The 17573-nt window shown below is 38.3% G+C and overlaps 2 protein-coding genes and 1 long non-coding RNA gene across 3 annotated transcripts; all 3 read right to left on the reverse strand.

Annotated features, from left to right (window-relative positions):
• Positions 1-7072: 7072 nt before the first annotated feature.
• Positions 7073-8464, reverse strand: LOC133714647 (uncharacterized). Its single transcript, XM_062140816.1, has 5 exons — positions 8297-8464; positions 8074-8181; positions 7917-7986; positions 7708-7806; positions 7073-7235 (listed from the first exon to the last, which is right to left on the reverse strand). Exons 1-5 carry the CDS (start codon positions 8437-8439, stop codon positions 7143-7145), a joined length of 513 nt encoding a protein of 170 aa, XP_061996800.1. The 5' UTR covers positions 8440-8464; the 3' UTR covers positions 7073-7142.
• An 82-nt stretch (positions 8465-8546) lies between these two features.
• On the reverse strand, positions 8547-10665 carry LOC133716585 (uncharacterized). Its single transcript, XM_062143276.1, has 7 exons — positions 10486-10665; positions 10302-10394; positions 10102-10215; positions 9346-9951; positions 8939-9217; positions 8718-8834; positions 8547-8585 (listed from the first exon to the last, which is right to left on the reverse strand). Exons 1-7 carry the CDS (start codon positions 10663-10665, stop codon positions 8547-8549), a joined length of 1428 nt encoding a protein of 475 aa, XP_061999260.1.
• Positions 10666-10911: 246 nt separating this feature from the next.
• On the reverse strand, positions 10912-17220 carry LOC133714648 (uncharacterized). The gene is made up of 3 exons (XR_009848770.1): positions 16988-17220; positions 15471-15549; positions 10912-11246 (listed from the first exon to the last, which is right to left on the reverse strand). It is a non-coding gene; the product is annotated as an uncharacterized LOC133714648 (long non-coding RNA).
• Between the last annotated feature and the right edge of the window lie 353 nt (positions 17221-17573).

The following is a 17573-nucleotide window of genomic DNA, read 5'->3' on the forward strand; positions in this document are numbered from 1 at the left end:
CAGAGTCCGGTCAACTTTCATCGGATTCCGGTCACCGGCTGCCGCCCACCGGAATTTGCTGAAAATCTCACCGGAAATTTTTTTTTGCCCCCAATAAACATCTATTGCCCCCTAATAGAGAGGCAATAAACCTCTATTACCCCCCAATAGACGTCTATTGCCCCAATAGTCTATTGCCCCCCAACAGAACTTTTAGTCGCAGGAATGGGAACCAACTCTTAAAATTTAGACAAATAAACTTTGATTAAATAAAAAAATGAGAAAATCACATCAATTCAAAACGTCTATTGCCCCCCCCAATAGACGCTTCAACAGACGTCTATTGCCCCAATAGAACCTTTTTCATCATCACCGTTACAACCAGCTTCTCCTTTGGTCGCCCAGACCGAAAAGCTTCATTGACGACATGCCGTATTCGGTGCACCATCTCATTAACCTCATCAAACGGCACACTTCCATAAACAACGCCCAATTCCTGTTATCATGTTGTCTACGACGCCAACGTCGTCGTCGATGACGGTGAAGAGCTGATATTCCAGATTGCGAAAAGTGGCGGTTTCGAAATCGAGATCAACGATCGCCCTGGTGGGATCGTCGGTGCAGTAGCAGGTTCGCATCACATCCCAGACCACTGTCACCCGCAGTAGTCAAAATTGTTTTGGGGTCGCAAAGCTTGCATCTTGAAAGATCGACAGTGATGACCGAACTCTGGTTTTTGACGGATTGCGAAATCGGATTGTCAAATCCGCTGCCTTTGACCGACTTTCCAGCGCCGACAACGTCGTTGACTAGTTGCAGAAGCTCCGACGCGCCGTCGGCAAGCTCCACCGCGAGGCTCTGCATCGAGACAGAGTTCGACTCCGGTAGCTCCGATCGGAGCTTCAGGTGTGGACTATCGCCGCCATGTCATCCATGATCGTGATGCCGGAGTTCGAGATCAGAGAGAGAGAGAGAGAAAAAAAAAAACCGGATGTGGAAATTGGGGAGAGAGAGAATCGTGTTGGGGGAGGGAGAGAGGATAAATTATTAATTAAATCAAGGGCAAAAATGTCATTTTGTTTTAATCAGGATAAGTGGGAATAAAAATTTGTTGCTGGGGTAAGTGGGATAAGTTTGACTAATTTTGGTGCTATGGGTCAAGAACCCCTTAAACTATAAATAAACCCTAACCTAAGTCTGACTCATCCTCCGAAATTTGAACTAAATGCAGTTGTTTAAGAAAATGTTATACGCCAAATTGCGGAAGCATTCAAAATGAGGATTGGAAATGAGAAATTCAAACTTATACAAGACACGGATGGAGATGTGGGCTTGCACGTAGCTCTTAACAACACTACAAAGGAAGATTTATCAAAAATACTTTTTCTTATCTGATGTACTCGGATTCAATTCTATTTGATACGATCCTTGATTACAATCAACTTAGCCTTTATATAGGCTTAACATCAAGGATTAGTAATTATGATATTTACTAAGACCTACTAAAACCTTTCAGAACCATAACCAACATAACCTAAGAATGTGAATGACAAGAGTCATCACATTATTACATCTTATTATTCATGAGTTAAATACTTTTGAACTTCTAATCATTCAATACGAATTATAGAATTACTTCACTCCAACAAGGACCCAGCCCAAACCAAACCCAAGTCATAGAGACAAAGAGAGATAGGTTGAAGCTCGAAGGCCTAGACCTACCAACCTCCAAGTCATAGAGACGAGAGCAGACCCTCCAGAGGATCTTCTGTCAGACCATGTAACCGCCGAACCAATTCGGTGACCTTCCTAGCCATTAACCCATCATGATTGCCATCACGATCACCAACCCTGCTAGTACACCACCACCGTTGTGGATCTTTGCCACTACAAATCAGACATCAACGTCGACACACAACACCACACGCTGCAGCCTGGACAAGATTCCGCCCCTACCTTAGATCATCGCACCTCTGCCGTTAAGAGCCCGCTGCTGGACACAACAACCTTCAATCACCTCAGCAATAACAAGAAGGAGTAGAAAACTCCAACAACTGTCGCATAGACGAGAACGATCTTAACCGTAAGCCGCCTCGACGCCCTGCCAAACTTGAGACCACCTCCGGGAAGCACGGCAAGCACCGTCCTAAGACAACGTAGCCGCCTGCAAGGAACCCTAGGTTTTTACTGCGGTCGAGCGTGAGACACGTTCTTTTCCTCCTATAATATACACAATGTTATTAAATGGAAAATTATTATGTGGTCTCGAACAACCACGTGATATTGCTATATGGTGGCTGAGCCAATCATATTACCCGAATTTGCTGGGAATCATGCAGGGGTTAAAAAAAATTAAATTAGGATAACCAATCAGAAATAGATATAAGTTATGTGGACTAATGATATCAACTCGGACCACCACGTGTACCATAATTTTACTCATTTCCCGTTGTTAAATAAATTTTGGATTAAATTTAGTTTACTCCCCTAAGGTTTGGGGGTAATTTCATATTAGCCCCTGTCCTTTCAATTTAATCAGTTTACTCCCCAAACTTTCCAATTTCAATCAGTCGTGTCCAATTTCTACTATTCCGTCCAATTTGGACCGTTAAGTCTGACTTTTGAGGACTAAAATGGTCATTTCAAGACGAAAAAAAAAATTCATTTTTTTTTCTTTTTTAATTTTTTTTTCTGTTTTTTCTTCTTCTTTTTTTTTTAAATTAAAATTTTTTTTTCCATCTTTTTTTTTATTTTTTATTTTTATAAATTTTGTTTTCAACCTATACACCATAAGTTATAATAGGTTTATAAAAACAAAACGATACTCTAGGTGGTTGAAAGTCTCTCGCTAATCTACGATATTTATGATATATCTCCGATAAAGAGAAGAATTTTATGATATCTCTAATAAAGTGAAGAAATGTCTGCGTAAAATTATTTTTTACAGATATTTACAGATAAAGTGTAAAATCGTGAAGAAATATCTGTGTAAAATCATTTCTTATAGATATTTATAGATAAAGTGTAAAATCGTTTTTTACAGATATTTCTTCACTTTATTGGGGATATCTCCTAAAATTCTTCACTTTATCGGAGATATATCACAAATATAGTAGATTAGCGAGCGGCTTTCAACCACCTAGAATATCTTTTTGTTCTTATAAACCTATTATAACTTGTGGTGTATAGGTTGAAGACAAAATTAAAAAAAAATTAAAAAATGAAAAAACAGAAGAAAAAAATTAAAAAACGAAAAAATAGAAAAATAAAAAATAAAAACAGAAGAAAAAAAATATTAAAAAAATAATAATAATAATAAATTCCTTTTTTTTGTAGTTTTTTTTTGTCTTGAAATGACCATTTTAGCCCTCAAAAGTAAGACTTAACGTACAAATTGGATGGAATGGACACGGTTGAGGAGAATTGACAAGCTTGGGGAGTAAACTGATTAAATTGAAAGGACAGGGACTAACATGAAATTACCCCCTAACCTCACGGGGGTAAACTGAATTTAATCCATAGATTTTAAAAAAGGTTCTTGACCCATAACACCAAAATTAGCCAAACTTATCCCACTTACCCCAGCAACAAATTTTTATTCCCACTTACCCTGATTAAAACAAAATGACATTTTTGCCCTTGATTTAATTAATAAACTACATTTTATCCTCTCTCCCTCCCCCAGCACGATTCTCTTTCTCCCCAATTTCCACATCCGATTTCTCTCTCTCTCTCTGATCTTGAACTCTGGCCCGGCGTCGAACTCCGGCATCACGATCGTGGACGACATGGCGGCGATAGTCCACACCTGAAGCTCCGGTCGGAGCTACCGGAGTCGAACTCTGTCTCGATGCAGAGCCTCGCGGTGGAGCTTGCCGACGGCGCGTCGGAGCTTCTGCAACTCGTCAACGACGTTGTCGGCGCTGGAAAGTCGGTCAAAGGCGGCAGATTTGACAATCCGATTTCGCAATCCGTCAAAAACCAGAGTTCGGTCATCACTGTCGATCTTTCAAGATGCAAGCTTTGCGACCCCAAAACAATTTTGACTACTGCATTTCCGTCTCCGACAAAGATCTGGCCGAGCCCAACCGGAAAAGAAAGCTCCGGGAGGATTATAATATGAGGGTGACGGTGGTCTGGGATGTGATGCGAACCTGCTACTGCACCGACGATCCCACCAGGGCGATCGTTGATCTCGATTTCGAAACCACCACTTTTCGCAATCTGGAATATTGGCTCTTCACCGTCATCGACAACGACGTTGGCGTCGTAGACAACATGATAACGGGAATTGGGAGTTGTTTATGGAAGCGTGCCGTTTGATGAGGTTAATGAGATGGTGCACCGAATACGGCATGTCGTCAATGAAGCTTTTCGGTCTGGGCAACCAAAGGAGAAGCTGGATGTAACGGTGATGATGAAAAAGGTTCTATTGGGGCAATAGACGTCTGTTGAAGCGTCTGTTGGGGGGGCAATAGACGTTTTGAATTTATGTAATTTTCTAATTTTTTTTATTTACTCAAAGTTTATTTGTCTAAATTTTAAGAGATTGGTTCTCATTCCTGCGACTAAAAGTTCTGTTGGAGTGCAATAGACGTCTATTGGGGGGGGCAATATAGACGTCTATTGGGGGCAAAAAAACTTTCCAGTGAGATTTTCAGCAAATTCCGGTGGGCGGCAGCCGATGACCGGAATCCGGCGAAAGTTGACAGGACTCCGGCGGCCAGTGACCAGACTCCGGCGAAGTCTCCAATGGTTTCTCTCTCTTCCATTTTCTCTCTCTCTCTCTCTCTCTCTCTCTCTCTCTCTCTCTAAATAACAAAGGGGTGAGGGTAAAATGGTATTAAAAAAAAAAAAAAAAATCTTAATGGGGTATTAGGGAAGACCTCCTTAGAGTGTTTTGGGTAAGAAGGAATTAAAAAAATTTAATGAGGTAAGTGGGAAAAAAATCTCTAAAAATGGTGTAAATAGACAAAAACCCTAGTTTAAGTTATTTTCTTTTGGTTAATTTAGTTCTTTTAATAAGTGAGCATGTCAAATTATATTGAGTTCCATTTGGTGGGATGGTTTCTGGTCTAACCGGCTTGAGACTTCGACATTATGATGAAACTGTCTTGGTGATGTAGTTTCTCTAGCTTGACCTAGTACGGTCAGTAGATTTTTCAATCAATGAATCATTTTCCTTCCCCAAAAATAAATTTTCTTAAATCTGTTTGCATATATAGGTTTATGAATTTGATTGTTCATCTATTTCTTGGAATATGGAATTAATTTCATGAATTTTAATTCTCAATTGATCTTTATAAACCAATTAATTTTTAGGAAAAATTTCAAGAACAATACATGAAATATCGGCCACTCCAAAGTTCGGTACATCAGGGTTTCAAAGAATTAAGACCGGTACATGAAAGTTGCAATCCCGACCCAAAATTGGTACATGCCGTTACATCCTCTGTTAGTCAATGTGATTTTGGTCAAATTTGTAAGAGCAAATCCGTCTCTTCAAGGATTGACAAAAAAAAAAAACAAAAAAAAAAAAAGATTAATTTCAGTTTAGTACCCTGTGGTTTGGGGGTAACATCATGTCAGTCCCTCTCTCTTTGGGCCGCACGACCCTCTCTCTCTCTCTCTCTCTCTCTCTCTCTCTCTCTCTCTCTCTCTCTCTCTCACCCATACACTGCCACCCAGGAAATCATGGCTTCCGGCCACCATGAACAAATGTTGTGGTGGAGAGAGAGAGAGAGAGGGTCGTGCGGCCCAGAGAGAGGGAGGAGAGAAAGAGAAACCATCGAGCTGAGAGAGAGGAGGAGAAAAGAAGAAAATGTATATGAAATGACATTTTTAGCCCCCAAAGTGGGCCCCATAGTCAAAGTTAACGTTCAAATTGGACGAAACAGTAAAATTTGGGCACGGCTGATTGAAATTGAAAGCACAGGGGTGTTGCTGATCAAATTGAAAGAGCAGGGACTGACATGATGTTACCCCCAAACCACAGGGTACACTACTACACCAAGTGAATCAGACAACAGTCAAAAGCCTGTTGTCTGAAAGAAAATGGAGATGTTGTAAACTGGCATGACGTCTGATCTCCCCTATCAGACAACATTCTTTTTTAATTGTCTCTCTGGTCATTCACACAACATGTGTACCTAAATATGTGTTGTCTAAATTTACCAAATTTCGATTCATGACGGTAGTCTGTTGTCGGGTATGAACACAGACAACAGCTTATTGTCGGGGTGTTGAGTGAAATTCACCAAGCACAACAATCTTTCGAAGCCTTTGTTGTCTGCTAAATATCTTCAACGACAATATTGTATGAGACCTGATGTGTGCAGTAAACATCACACAAGCATTTTTGATTACCAAATGTTGTGTGAAATGCATTACAAATATCAATTTGCTCGATATGGTGTTGTCTCGGTTGAACCTTAGACTACATCTTCAATTACCGTATGTTGTCTGAATATCCCTAAGATAACAATTATCTAGATTCCAATGTTGTCTGAAATTCAATTAATATGACAATATTAATTAAGCATGTGTTGTACCGGATGAATTTCAGACCACAGATTGTTTTTTTCTTGTTGTCTGAATTAACAGTTATATAACAAGTTTGATGATACTGATGTTGTCTAAATGTAATTTAAGATAACAATAATGTTGATGAATTTGTTGTCTTGAATGAACCTCAGACCACAATATTTTTTCCTTCTTGTTGTCAGTGCTCCTTTAAGATGACAAATTGCTGGATGCCATTGTTGTCTACACTAGCTTAAGATGACAAGTTGGTACATGCCAATGTTGTCTGAATATCTTTGAGATGACAAGTTGGTATATAAAGGTGTTGTCTGAATTCTCCTCAGACAATAAGCTTTATTTGGTCCTTTCTTTTGTGTTGTGTGATAGTTTGCACTACAACAGTTACATTCATATATATGTTGTTGGAATTGAGTTTGCATAATTGATCTGGAAATAGGCAGATATATATGAAATTCAAAGTTGTCATTTACTTCATCATTCTCATACATCATTCTCGCAAATCTTACATTATCGATCAATTCAAAGTACAAGCATCAACTCATGTCCAACCAAATCCATAGAACAAAGTTTCAACTCAACTAAAAAAGAAGATATAGCTCCATAAGTACCAAGCACAATGCTTACATATATGTCTTCACAATAAACTTTGCCCACTCATTTCTGACCACATCAATATCTTCCTGGGTATATGCTGCTTTGCCTCTTCTCTCCCACTGAAATAAATTGGTTTGTACGTAGTTAGTAATGGACAAAATTACAAAAAGAATCTATATATAGTTGTCATTGAGCATTATGTATTCTGGACAACCTTGCCACTTAGTAATTGACATCAAAATTTCAATAACCATAATCGAAGCAACCAACAGCAAATGCAGTTATTATATATATATATGACATATTCACCAAAACACATTGAAAACAACAGCAACCAAAATTTAAGGGATTTTGGACTTTCCTGACATTCCAAGCAATCGACATTAACCAAAAAATTACATATACATGTCATTGTTCAACAGAAGACATGTAAAACAACAGCAACCAAAATTTCAAGCATTCTGGACAACCTTGACATAATCCAAGCAACCAACACCAACCAAAAGTCATATTCACCCAAACACATGAAACACAACAGAAACCAAAATTTCAGTAACTATATTCCAAGCAACCTCAACTAGTTGTAGTTACCTTGGTGAAAAAATCTAAGCTCTTATCTTCCACTATTTCCTTCATATATCTCATTACATAATATCCACAGTCTTTGTCCGTCTTTTGCTCCGGAATACCCTAAAAAAAGTATATTAAATACCAACAATGGGCAAAACTCATTCGGGAATAACCAACTTCTCGGAACAAAAATTATAAAAACTGTTTCATAAAAGGTTTCATAATCGTACCGCACAGTTTTTCCAAGTAGTTGCCTTTCTGCCTTGCCTCTTGAGTTGAGCATTATGTATTTTGATGCCACTTTAAAATTAGCAGAAAATTTGTGTTAATATGCAGCTGAAACATCAGTTTAAATTAAGTCCATTACTACTAAAAACATCCACTTACTTATCAACAATATTCTTCCACTCTCCTGTGCAGAGTCTCCTCTTTAATGGATCCATGAAGTAGACAATGTCTTCTTCAGGACTGAGTACAGTCAGCATCCAATGACATCTTCAAAGCAGAAAAAAAAAAATTCACATTTCAAGACAATGGACATCAAATCACAATATATTCAGGACCGTATCAATTTCAGAATGCATGTATCCAATGTATGAAGATTACATACCCAGAGTTATATGGCACCAAAATAATCTGACCACGCTTTGCTCGTTTTAGCCTATCGGCGATAGCACGGGAACGCTCAATTGGACTGCCACACCCAATGGCACCAACATCTGTATTGTCCAGAAATCCAACCATATCTACCATTTTTGTTTTTTTCAACACACAATATAGGTAGCTACAAATGAAAGAATGCAACATTAAACCATAAGTTTTAGGACACGTATATGTAAATTCCAACTAATGTGAGTAGGTTACCGAATATAGATGCCTATGCAGCTGCCCGATACTTCCTTCATGGTAACAAAATTATTAATATCATGTTTGCAGATAAAAGTTTTGGATGGATGTCCGAAAATCTTTTCATCGAACTCGCAGATAATTGTTTGCGCATTTCTCATTCTTTCTTTGGCCCAATTGCATACCGCAATAAGAGATGCAGGAGTAGTTGGTGGCAGTGATGCAGTGTCTATATCTTCCTCTTCATCATCATCTTCATCTGCCCTTTTTCTCTTCTTCAATCCTTTACTCTTTGCTGTCGTCTGCTTGTGTAACAGAAAATGGTACAAATCAGTAGGGACAAGTCATCAAAGCAAGAATTAACTTTAAGGTACATTTAAATGAAGTTATAAGTAGTATTTGTTACCTTAGACTCGCATTGAAAAATTATAAGGTTTTCCGGCCAGGCCACATAAGTCCCGATAGCATCTCGAACAGTCACTATTTCATCTTTAATCGGAAATGGAAGCTTAGCTTCATCCACTAGAGAAGTGACAATTGACACACGCCTGTTTCCCTTGCCCAATGGAACACCATGGATAAGCTGGCTATTGTTTTCACCATTGACTTCTGTAATTGTTGCAATTGCTACAACATTATCGATTGAACCTGTAGCCAATCGGCACTCTTTCCCAATTGTTTGTGCCTAAAAATGATAAAATGTTATAATGAGGCACTATATAAGATAGTTGATCAAATAATGTAACATGGCAACATAACACATCATCTAACTTAACGATGTAATGGTTTAATGTAGAACACATTTACAATTACCTGAATTGAACCCTTCTGGATTTCCAGATCAACAACCACCTGACTATTTTTGACATCTTTCACAGTAGCATTCAACTCCACTCCACTAATGGGATTCACATCTTTTACTGGCTCCTGAAGAGGAAGTTTTAATTCCAAAGATTCTTTTGATGGCTCCTGAAGATGTTCTAAATCCAAAGACTTCTTAACAGTGGCAGAAATCAGTTTTTCAGTTCCCACAACATTTTTCTCTTGCAAATTTGAACAACTTCCTTGTCCAGAACCCACTTGCTTGTCAAGGGTGGAAACTTTGGGGGACTCAGTTTGCAAAGCACTCGCACCAACCTTCTCTAGTAACCTCCTAAATCTCTCCTCCCAAATTGCTCGTTCTTCTGCTAATATCTTCTCCCTCTCTTGTTCCATTATCTTCTGAACACTTAACCTAACAGTCTGTTCAACACTTTGCTTTTGACGTTTTGGGAGGTTAAAATATGTAGATTTCCTCACACAACCTCCCACTCCTCTTACTACTCCAGTATTTTCAGGATTTCCTAATGCTAAGGTTAACACATCATCTGCACCCGAAGTGCTTAACTCTCCCTCAACCTCCTTTTTCTTCAAAGCAGCCTGAAAATACAAGTGTTTGAGGGTGAGATATATATATATATATATATATATATATATATATATATATATATATATATATATATATAAAAGTATTGATGGTGTAACATTACATTCAAATGGCTGATCTCAAACCAAATTGAAATTACTTACAATTTTTTTGGCCTTCTCCTCTACCAAAGGATCTTTAAACCCACCATTCTTGTCCTGACGTGCCTTAATCCACATCGTTGCACGATCAAGTTCAGAGTCACTCATACATCCAGACTATATAAATTGATCAAGTCAATATTTATACCATTGTATAATAAATCAGTATGTACAAACCATGAAACATGCAACTGATTACTAACCAGTTCTTCCTCCAATCCAGCGTATCCTTTACGTGACATCCGATGAGGATACTTATTTAAGGCCCTTTTTTTTTTCTGTTTCTCATGCAATTCCTACATAACAAGGTCCACTCATTACATGCTTAACTTGTAAACACTCAATCAATATGTACAAAACAGTAACTGCCAAATAGTTCTTACTTACCAGGAATGTGTCAGACAACCTATCCTTTACAAAAATCTCCCAATCCCGTTGATTAATGAAAAGATAGTCCTCTGGACGAGACTCAATCATTTCAAGGTTATCCCTATAAGGGAGAATGTAGCGGGTAGTCAAATGACTTTTGAATTCTCTCCATTTCCGTCCTGCTGAGATTAAAACCATTCTTTTGTGTTCTGGACGCAACAGAAACGCCAACTACATACATGAAAATAGCAACCAACAACGCATAAGTAACTGAACAAGTAAGCATGAATTATCTGCAACACATCAGAAATACCAAAAGATCAAAAATTAGGAAATATGGATCATACCTTTACACCTTCCCAGATTTTGTTTTTATGTTCCATTAAAACATCGTTCCATGTAGGATTCGAGATTGCAACCTTCTTGCGAGCTAACACCCCAATATATGACTGCATTTCTTTACCAGCTTTCCCTATGGGTTCCCCTTTATCGTTAAAACTAACTGTCATCTTCTTTCCAATAATTTTTCACCTCACAATGCGACACATAGTTACACACCCTCGTTTAAGCAACTTCAGTCCTTCTTTTCTGACAGCTTTTGAACCCTTCGAATGACGTCGTCGCTTCAATGACAAGGCCTTTGATGCACCGTGTACTGAAGCCTTACTGGTTCCCTTTGATCTCTTGGTAGTACACCTTGTCCCCAACTGAATTTCTCTCATTCTCTTAGCCATTGCTAGTGCTTGAGATGAAGGTCTTCGCGTTGAAGGTGCCATAATCTGAAAACACAAAACCAAATACAGTAAGCTTTTTATTTATAATAATTAAGTATTGCGATACAAAAATAAACACAAAAGCAAATACAATCAAGTTCCTAATATTTATAACATCAGATAAGTAAATGAGAATTAAACCATTTTACATTATCAGACATCATCAAAAAATGATCATTACACATGCTAAAAGTGCCTCAACATTAACTGCCTATACTACAAATGGGTTTAGGGGAGATTTGTTAAATCCCTAACTTAAACAGATAACTTCGAGAGTTATCATTTATCAACCCATATCCCTTCATTCCCTTCTCGCAAGTAGCGGTTCTCATCATCACCAACTGCATTGTCATACGACTCAATTGCTGGCATTCTTGCTACAAAGGGCTGCTGCTCAAGTTCCAGATTGTCAAGCTCTTCTTCTTCATCCCCATCGTGGGCATAATCTCTATCAGGACATTGAATAACTACTGACCAATCATCATCAAGAGGGTCAGATGCATACCATACTTGTTTCACATCCTTACCTAAAACAAATGGATCGGCCACATGACCTATCCTATTCAAGTTTACCAACGTAAACCCAAACTCATCTACTATAATGCCCTTGGCATTTTCAACCCAATCACACTTAAACACAGGGATTCTAAACTGTTGATAGTCCATCTCCCAAATTGATGTAATCACCCCATAAAATTGCATATCATCCAGTTTGGGGTTTTTGTCCTTCGCACTAGATACTTGTAAAGCACGAGCATTTAGGAAAACACCACTATTTTGCACTTTCCTAACATTATCACGTTCCTTGGTATTGAAATGAACCCCATTGACCATGTAACTACAAAATGTAGGTACATCCGGATTCGGTCCATCTGCAATCCACCTCAAAGTTTCAGAGATACCATGATTAGGATTGCCCAATTCTTCAAGAACCTATGAAAACATATAAACATATTAATGCACAGCCACTTATTCAAAAATTAACCAGTAATGAAGACTACTATAATGAAATTGATACTTTTGTTAACGACACGTACCCTCTCCTTTATCCAGCTAACAAAAGTTAAATTTTGCTTATTGGTCAGCCAATTTTCATTTTTTTTGAACCTTGGATAGGTATGCTTCAAAATCTCCATATGTTCTCTGCAAAATTATAAATGTGATCAAAACTAACATTTTTAACTGCGGAAAGCTGTACAAATGTAAACAACAGATTGAAAGTGTAATGTATACTTACTCGAAGTATGGTCTTGCTTCCTCTGTATTCTGTAACACACATAGATGTGCTAGCTCCAACTCCCTTCCATAGACAGATACAATAGTAGCACCAGATAAGGGTTTGTTGCAAGTTACATCGAATATGCCTACTGATGGGATGCCAACTGTATCCTCAGAAAGTGCACGTTCTGAGCAAAATTCCACGGCTTCTTCAGCAATATAGGACTCAGCAATGCAACCCTCTGGATGGTTTCGATTTCTAACATAGCCTTTGAGGGTTTTCATGTACCTTTCAAAAGGGTACATCCACCTAAAGAATACCGGTCCACAAAGCTCAACTTCTCTGACAAGATGAACTGTGAGATGAATCATGATGTCGAAAAACGAAGGTGGAAAATACTTTTCAAGCTCACAAACTGTCAGAACTAGGTCTTCTTGCATTTTTTTTAGCTCTCTAACATCTATTACTTTACTGCATATAGCCTTAAAGAACAAACAAAACCGAATGATTGCATACCGGACCGGCTTCTCTAAACTTGAACGTATAGCAATAGGAAGTAGATGTTGCATGACCATATGACAATCATGTGATTTGAGCCCCACCAGCCTTAGGTCATCCAAGGAAACAAGATTCCTTATATTTGAGGAAATTCTGTAAGGACCCTTCATGCTGAAAAAAGACATGCACATTGCTCTTTTCTCTTCTACCAGCAGATTCCAAGTTGCCAAAGGCAGCTTGTCTTTTTTTTTCCCAGGTTCTGGTGCCAAACCAGTCCTTATGCCCATATCTACCATATCCAACCTAGCAGCGACTCCATCCTTTGTTTTTCCAGGAATGTTGAATAATGTACCGATAATGCTATCACATACATTCTTCTCAATGTGCATGACATCGAGATTATGTCGAACCGGAAGAAATTTCCAATACTCAAGATCAAAGAATATGGACTTCTTCTTCCAACAAGGTCTGCTTCCATCTTCTAGACCCTTATATGTTGGAGAAGGGTTCTTTTTACCGAATGGCCGGTTCATCCCCTCAACCCTTTGCAAGACCTCTTCTCCACTTAAAGGTTCAGGGGCAGTTTCATATTCCGGTAGGTTATTGAACTCCTTAGTTTGCCTTCTATAAGGATGATGGCGCGGTAACCATCTCCGGTGAACAATATGGCTCATCTTTTGTCCATGAGACAACCGATGAGGTTTTGTGTTCTCACAACATATAGGGCAGCCATTGTATCCCTTAGTGACACTACCCGACAAGTTCCCATAAGCGGGAAAGTCATTAATTGTCCAAAAGAGAACAGCTTTCAGTTTGAAGTATTCTCCTCTAAATGCATCATACACTCCATCTATCCCATCCCACAAAGCTTTTAAATCATCAACTAAGGGCTGCAAGTACACATCAATGTCATTTCCGGGTTGTTTAGGTCCGGAAATCAGCATAGTTAGCATCATGAACTTCCTTTTCATGCACAGCCATGGTGGGAGGTTATACGTAACTAGTATAACTGGCCAGCAAGAATATCTACTGCTCAAAGAGCTGTGGGGATTGAAACCATCGGATGAAAGTGCGAGTCTGAGGTTCCTAGGGTCATTGCCAAAGTCTGGCCATTTTTGGTCCACTAACTTCCAAGTGGGGGAATCTGCCGGATGACGCATAAACTCATCCTTACTCCTCTCATACTCATGCCAAGTTAGGCTTTTGGAAGTTTTTGTGGACTGAAACATGCGCTTGAACCTTGGGATTGGGGGAAAGTACCACAATACCTTCCCGGGTACCCCTTGCTTCACAATATTATCTTTCCCTAATTTCCACCTTGACTCCCCACATGTAGGACAACTAGTTGCATTAGTATGCTGTCCTCTATACAAAATGCAGTCATTAGGACATGCATGTATCTTTTTGTAGTCCATTCCTAATGAAACCAAAGTCTTTTTGGCCTCATAATGTGAACTTGGTATCTCATTACCTTCAGGAAGAAACATGGCGATCATGATCAACATGTCAGAATAGCACACATTAGACATGCCATGTTTTGCTTTAAGGTTATAGGTCTGTATAAGTGCATTTAATTTTGTGTGCTTCGTACAACCAGGGTACAAAGCTTTATCTCCATCCTCAACTAGCTTCATGAAGTCATTCGATTCTGCTGAAAACTGCTCATCCTCACCATTATCAACAAACTGCTCTTCCTCACCATTATCGATAAACTGCTCATCCTCACCAGCCCTATTTTCTCCCTGATTTTCCAGCCCTATATTATCTGCCCCATCTCCATCTTCTACCATATCAACAGTAGCTTCAGATATCCCTTCAATGACATTCATCGTTGCCCTAGAAGGTTCTCCGTGCCATACCCAATCTTTGTAACTCTCATCTATACCATTCCAATATAGATGATCTTTTATCATCCTAGCTGATAAGAACCCATCTGTACCCCCACATTTAGCGCAGGGACAGCAGATATGATCTATATCGCTTGCATTCTCTACAGCAAACTTAATGAATTCCTGAACACCTAGCTTATATGTATGTGATCTCCTATCAGCATGCATCCAAGACTTATCCATCTTAAAAAGAAAACAAACTTAAGTTCAGACAACTTAAAAAAGCATTCTCTAATGTATCAACACAATATATACACGAGTACTTATCCATATTAAAAAGAAAAAAAAAACTTCACATCTGCCAAGTTCGAAAAGCATTATCTTATATATGTATCAACATAATGCAGCTACTTTAAAAGAAGAAGAAAACCAAAAAACAGAAGAAGCCAATTCAATTCAAATGTTTCCATATTCCACCAAAACATAAAACGTCGCATATTAGAAGACTGCTACATATTCTCTTTTAATTTCCAAACCGGCCATTACCATATTTATAGACTAAGGATAATTAAGCCATATTATAAAGCATATATATACATTACATAACTAACAACCACAAGCAGCAAACCACAGTCATGAGGCCTTTTATACATTCATGTCCAAAGAAGAAAATAAGTGATATACCTTAAGGATGGCAAGCTTAATTTAGTCCAACCAACACCAGCTGACCTTCTTCAACCCTTTGAACTTTAGGCAAATCTACCTAACATGGTAACAAATTTCAAGATCAATATCATAACCACATCTTTGCTCCAGCACAACAAATTAATGCTAGTAATCACACAATTCACTTACTGCAAAGTATTAAGCAACCATTGAATTCACTGTATATCTCTATTTTGATAAAGTATCATGTTTATATTAGTTGCATTTTTTTAAGTTAGATAACAAGGAGAGGTCCTTTGGTATACAAGTTATTTTATTTCAGACCATGCTCACAACTCAACAAAACGTGTGGCAAATAGTCTTGACAAGATGAAGGACAAGCATAGCAAAAAATACAAAGGGAAGCCCGACCTATTAGAAGATAAGACAAACCAAGCATGTTACTCTCTTCACACTACAAGGTCTACAAGTGGCAGTTTCCCATCATGTAGTTCATGACAATTATAGAATATATAAAGAGTAATATAATTGAATCTTGAATATTCATGATTTATACTGCTATCATGTAGTTCATGACAATTATAGAAGGCATACTGCTAGTCTAGTAGTCTACTAAAAGAGCATTCTTTATTATTTTTTACACGAGTACAACACTAATAGTGACTTGACATAAAACAAAGCTGCTTGCTTTTCATCTAAAAACAAAGCTGCAGCTGCTCTTCTTTTTTTTCCCAAACTCGCAGGTATAATCCAATGTTCCAAAAAATCAAACGAACAATCAGCAATTGTTTGATTAAACATTAAACAACCATCACTCTCATTTACTTGTAGCAAGTGATTATTATGATCCAATCAGATACAATATCTGCACAATCATGAAAAGCTGCATAAGTACATAGCAGCATCAACGCCATTCCCATCACTCATTTTCGCATTAGAAATTTGACCAATTTATAAGTCGTCAATTGAAAACACAAAGAACAAAACCAACAATGTAATAAAACCCATCACTTTTACATAGTCAGCTAAGAATATGTGGTAGCGGTATCAGCATCAGACCATCCAATGTTTTCAATTTCCATCATTTGGTACCCACTAAAATTGAGCTTTCTAAATACCTCAAGAGGTTGATTTTCCACTATCTGAACTCAAACCAATACAACACAGAAAACATAAAACCCAGTTTCATTTGCAATTGCAGATTTGCAGCAACCATCCAATCAATAAACCCAAACATTCATATACCCAGAAAAAAAAAACAAATTTCAGAAAACCCAGTCAATAAATCAGATCAAAAGCTGAAGAACTAAATCTGTCAATATGATTGAGAACTGAATAATATCAGAAAACCCAGTCAATAAATCAAATCAAAGAGACAGAGATGGAGGGTGATGATTGAGAGAGAGGACGAAGCAATATTGGAGAGAGTCAGAACCTTAGAGTCAGAACCCAAACCCAATCATACCCAACAAACCCAGATTGAAAATTTCCAAACCCTAATCAAACAAAGGCCCTATTAAAGAGGGATATAGTACCTGTAGACTAATCAATTCTCTAGCTCGACCAGAGTTGATGCGGCCTTAAGCTTCGGCGACTTCGAGCTGAGGCAGCGGAGAGAGTAAACCACCTGACTAGGTAGCGACTTCGAGCGGAGAGAGAGTGAGAGTGAGAGGCGGAGAGAGAGAGTGAGGCGAGAGCGAGAGCGAGAGAGAGTAAGACTGAGAGTGAGAGTGAGAGCGAGAGTGTATCGATTTCTGGTTTCGATAGGCTGCTGAGATGGTGAGATGGTGAGAGCGAAAGGGAGGGAGAATGACCTAATTTTTTTCAAGAAAGGGAGGGAAGTTTTTGGTTTCGATACGACCAAGGGAGGGAATTGAGCTAGATAGGGATTTGTGTTTTGGCTACAAAAATAAATATAAATTAAACTTTTTTGTTTTTTCTGATTTCTCAGACAACACATGTCCTAATAACTATTGTCTTAAAGTTATCAATTTTACCAAACTCCAATTGATTACAATGTGTTGGCTGAGTTTGAGAAGAAACGACAAATATAACAAATATGTCGTCTGACTAACTCAGACGACACCAAAATGTCGTATGTCGTCTGTTACATGTCGTCTG

This window comes from Rosa rugosa, chromosome 6 (genome assembly GCF_958449725.1).
Source record: "Rosa rugosa chromosome 6, drRosRugo1.1, whole genome shotgun sequence".
NCBI lineage: Eukaryota > Viridiplantae > Streptophyta > Magnoliopsida > Rosales > Rosaceae > Rosa > Rosa rugosa.

Excerpts from the sequence above, each read along its gene's own strand:
- LOC133714647 (XM_062140816.1), bottom strand. The coding sequence starts at position 8,439 with ATGGTAGATATGGTTGGATTTCTGGACAATACAGATGTTGGTGCCATT. Across the intron at positions 8,182-8,296 it reads TTGGTGCCATATAACTCTGG|ATGTCATTGGATGCTGACTG; the intron begins GTATGTAATCTT and ends TCTGCTTTGAAG. Across the intron at positions 7,987-8,073 it reads TGGAAGAATATTGTTGATAA|TGGCATCAAAATACATAATG; the intron begins GTAAGTGGATGT and ends CTAATTTTAAAG.
- LOC133716585 (XM_062143276.1), bottom strand. The coding sequence starts at position 10,665 with ATGGTTTTAATCTCAGCAGGACGGAAATGGAGAGAATTCAAAAGTCAT. Across the intron at positions 10,216-10,301 it reads CTGGATTGGAGGAAGAACTG|TCTGGATGTATGAGTGACTC; the intron begins GTTAGTAATCAG and ends CAATTTATATAG. Across the intron at positions 8,835-8,938 it reads TTTTTCAATGCGAGTCTAAG|ACGACAGCAAAGAGTAAAGG; the intron begins GTAACAAATACT and ends TTACACAAGCAG.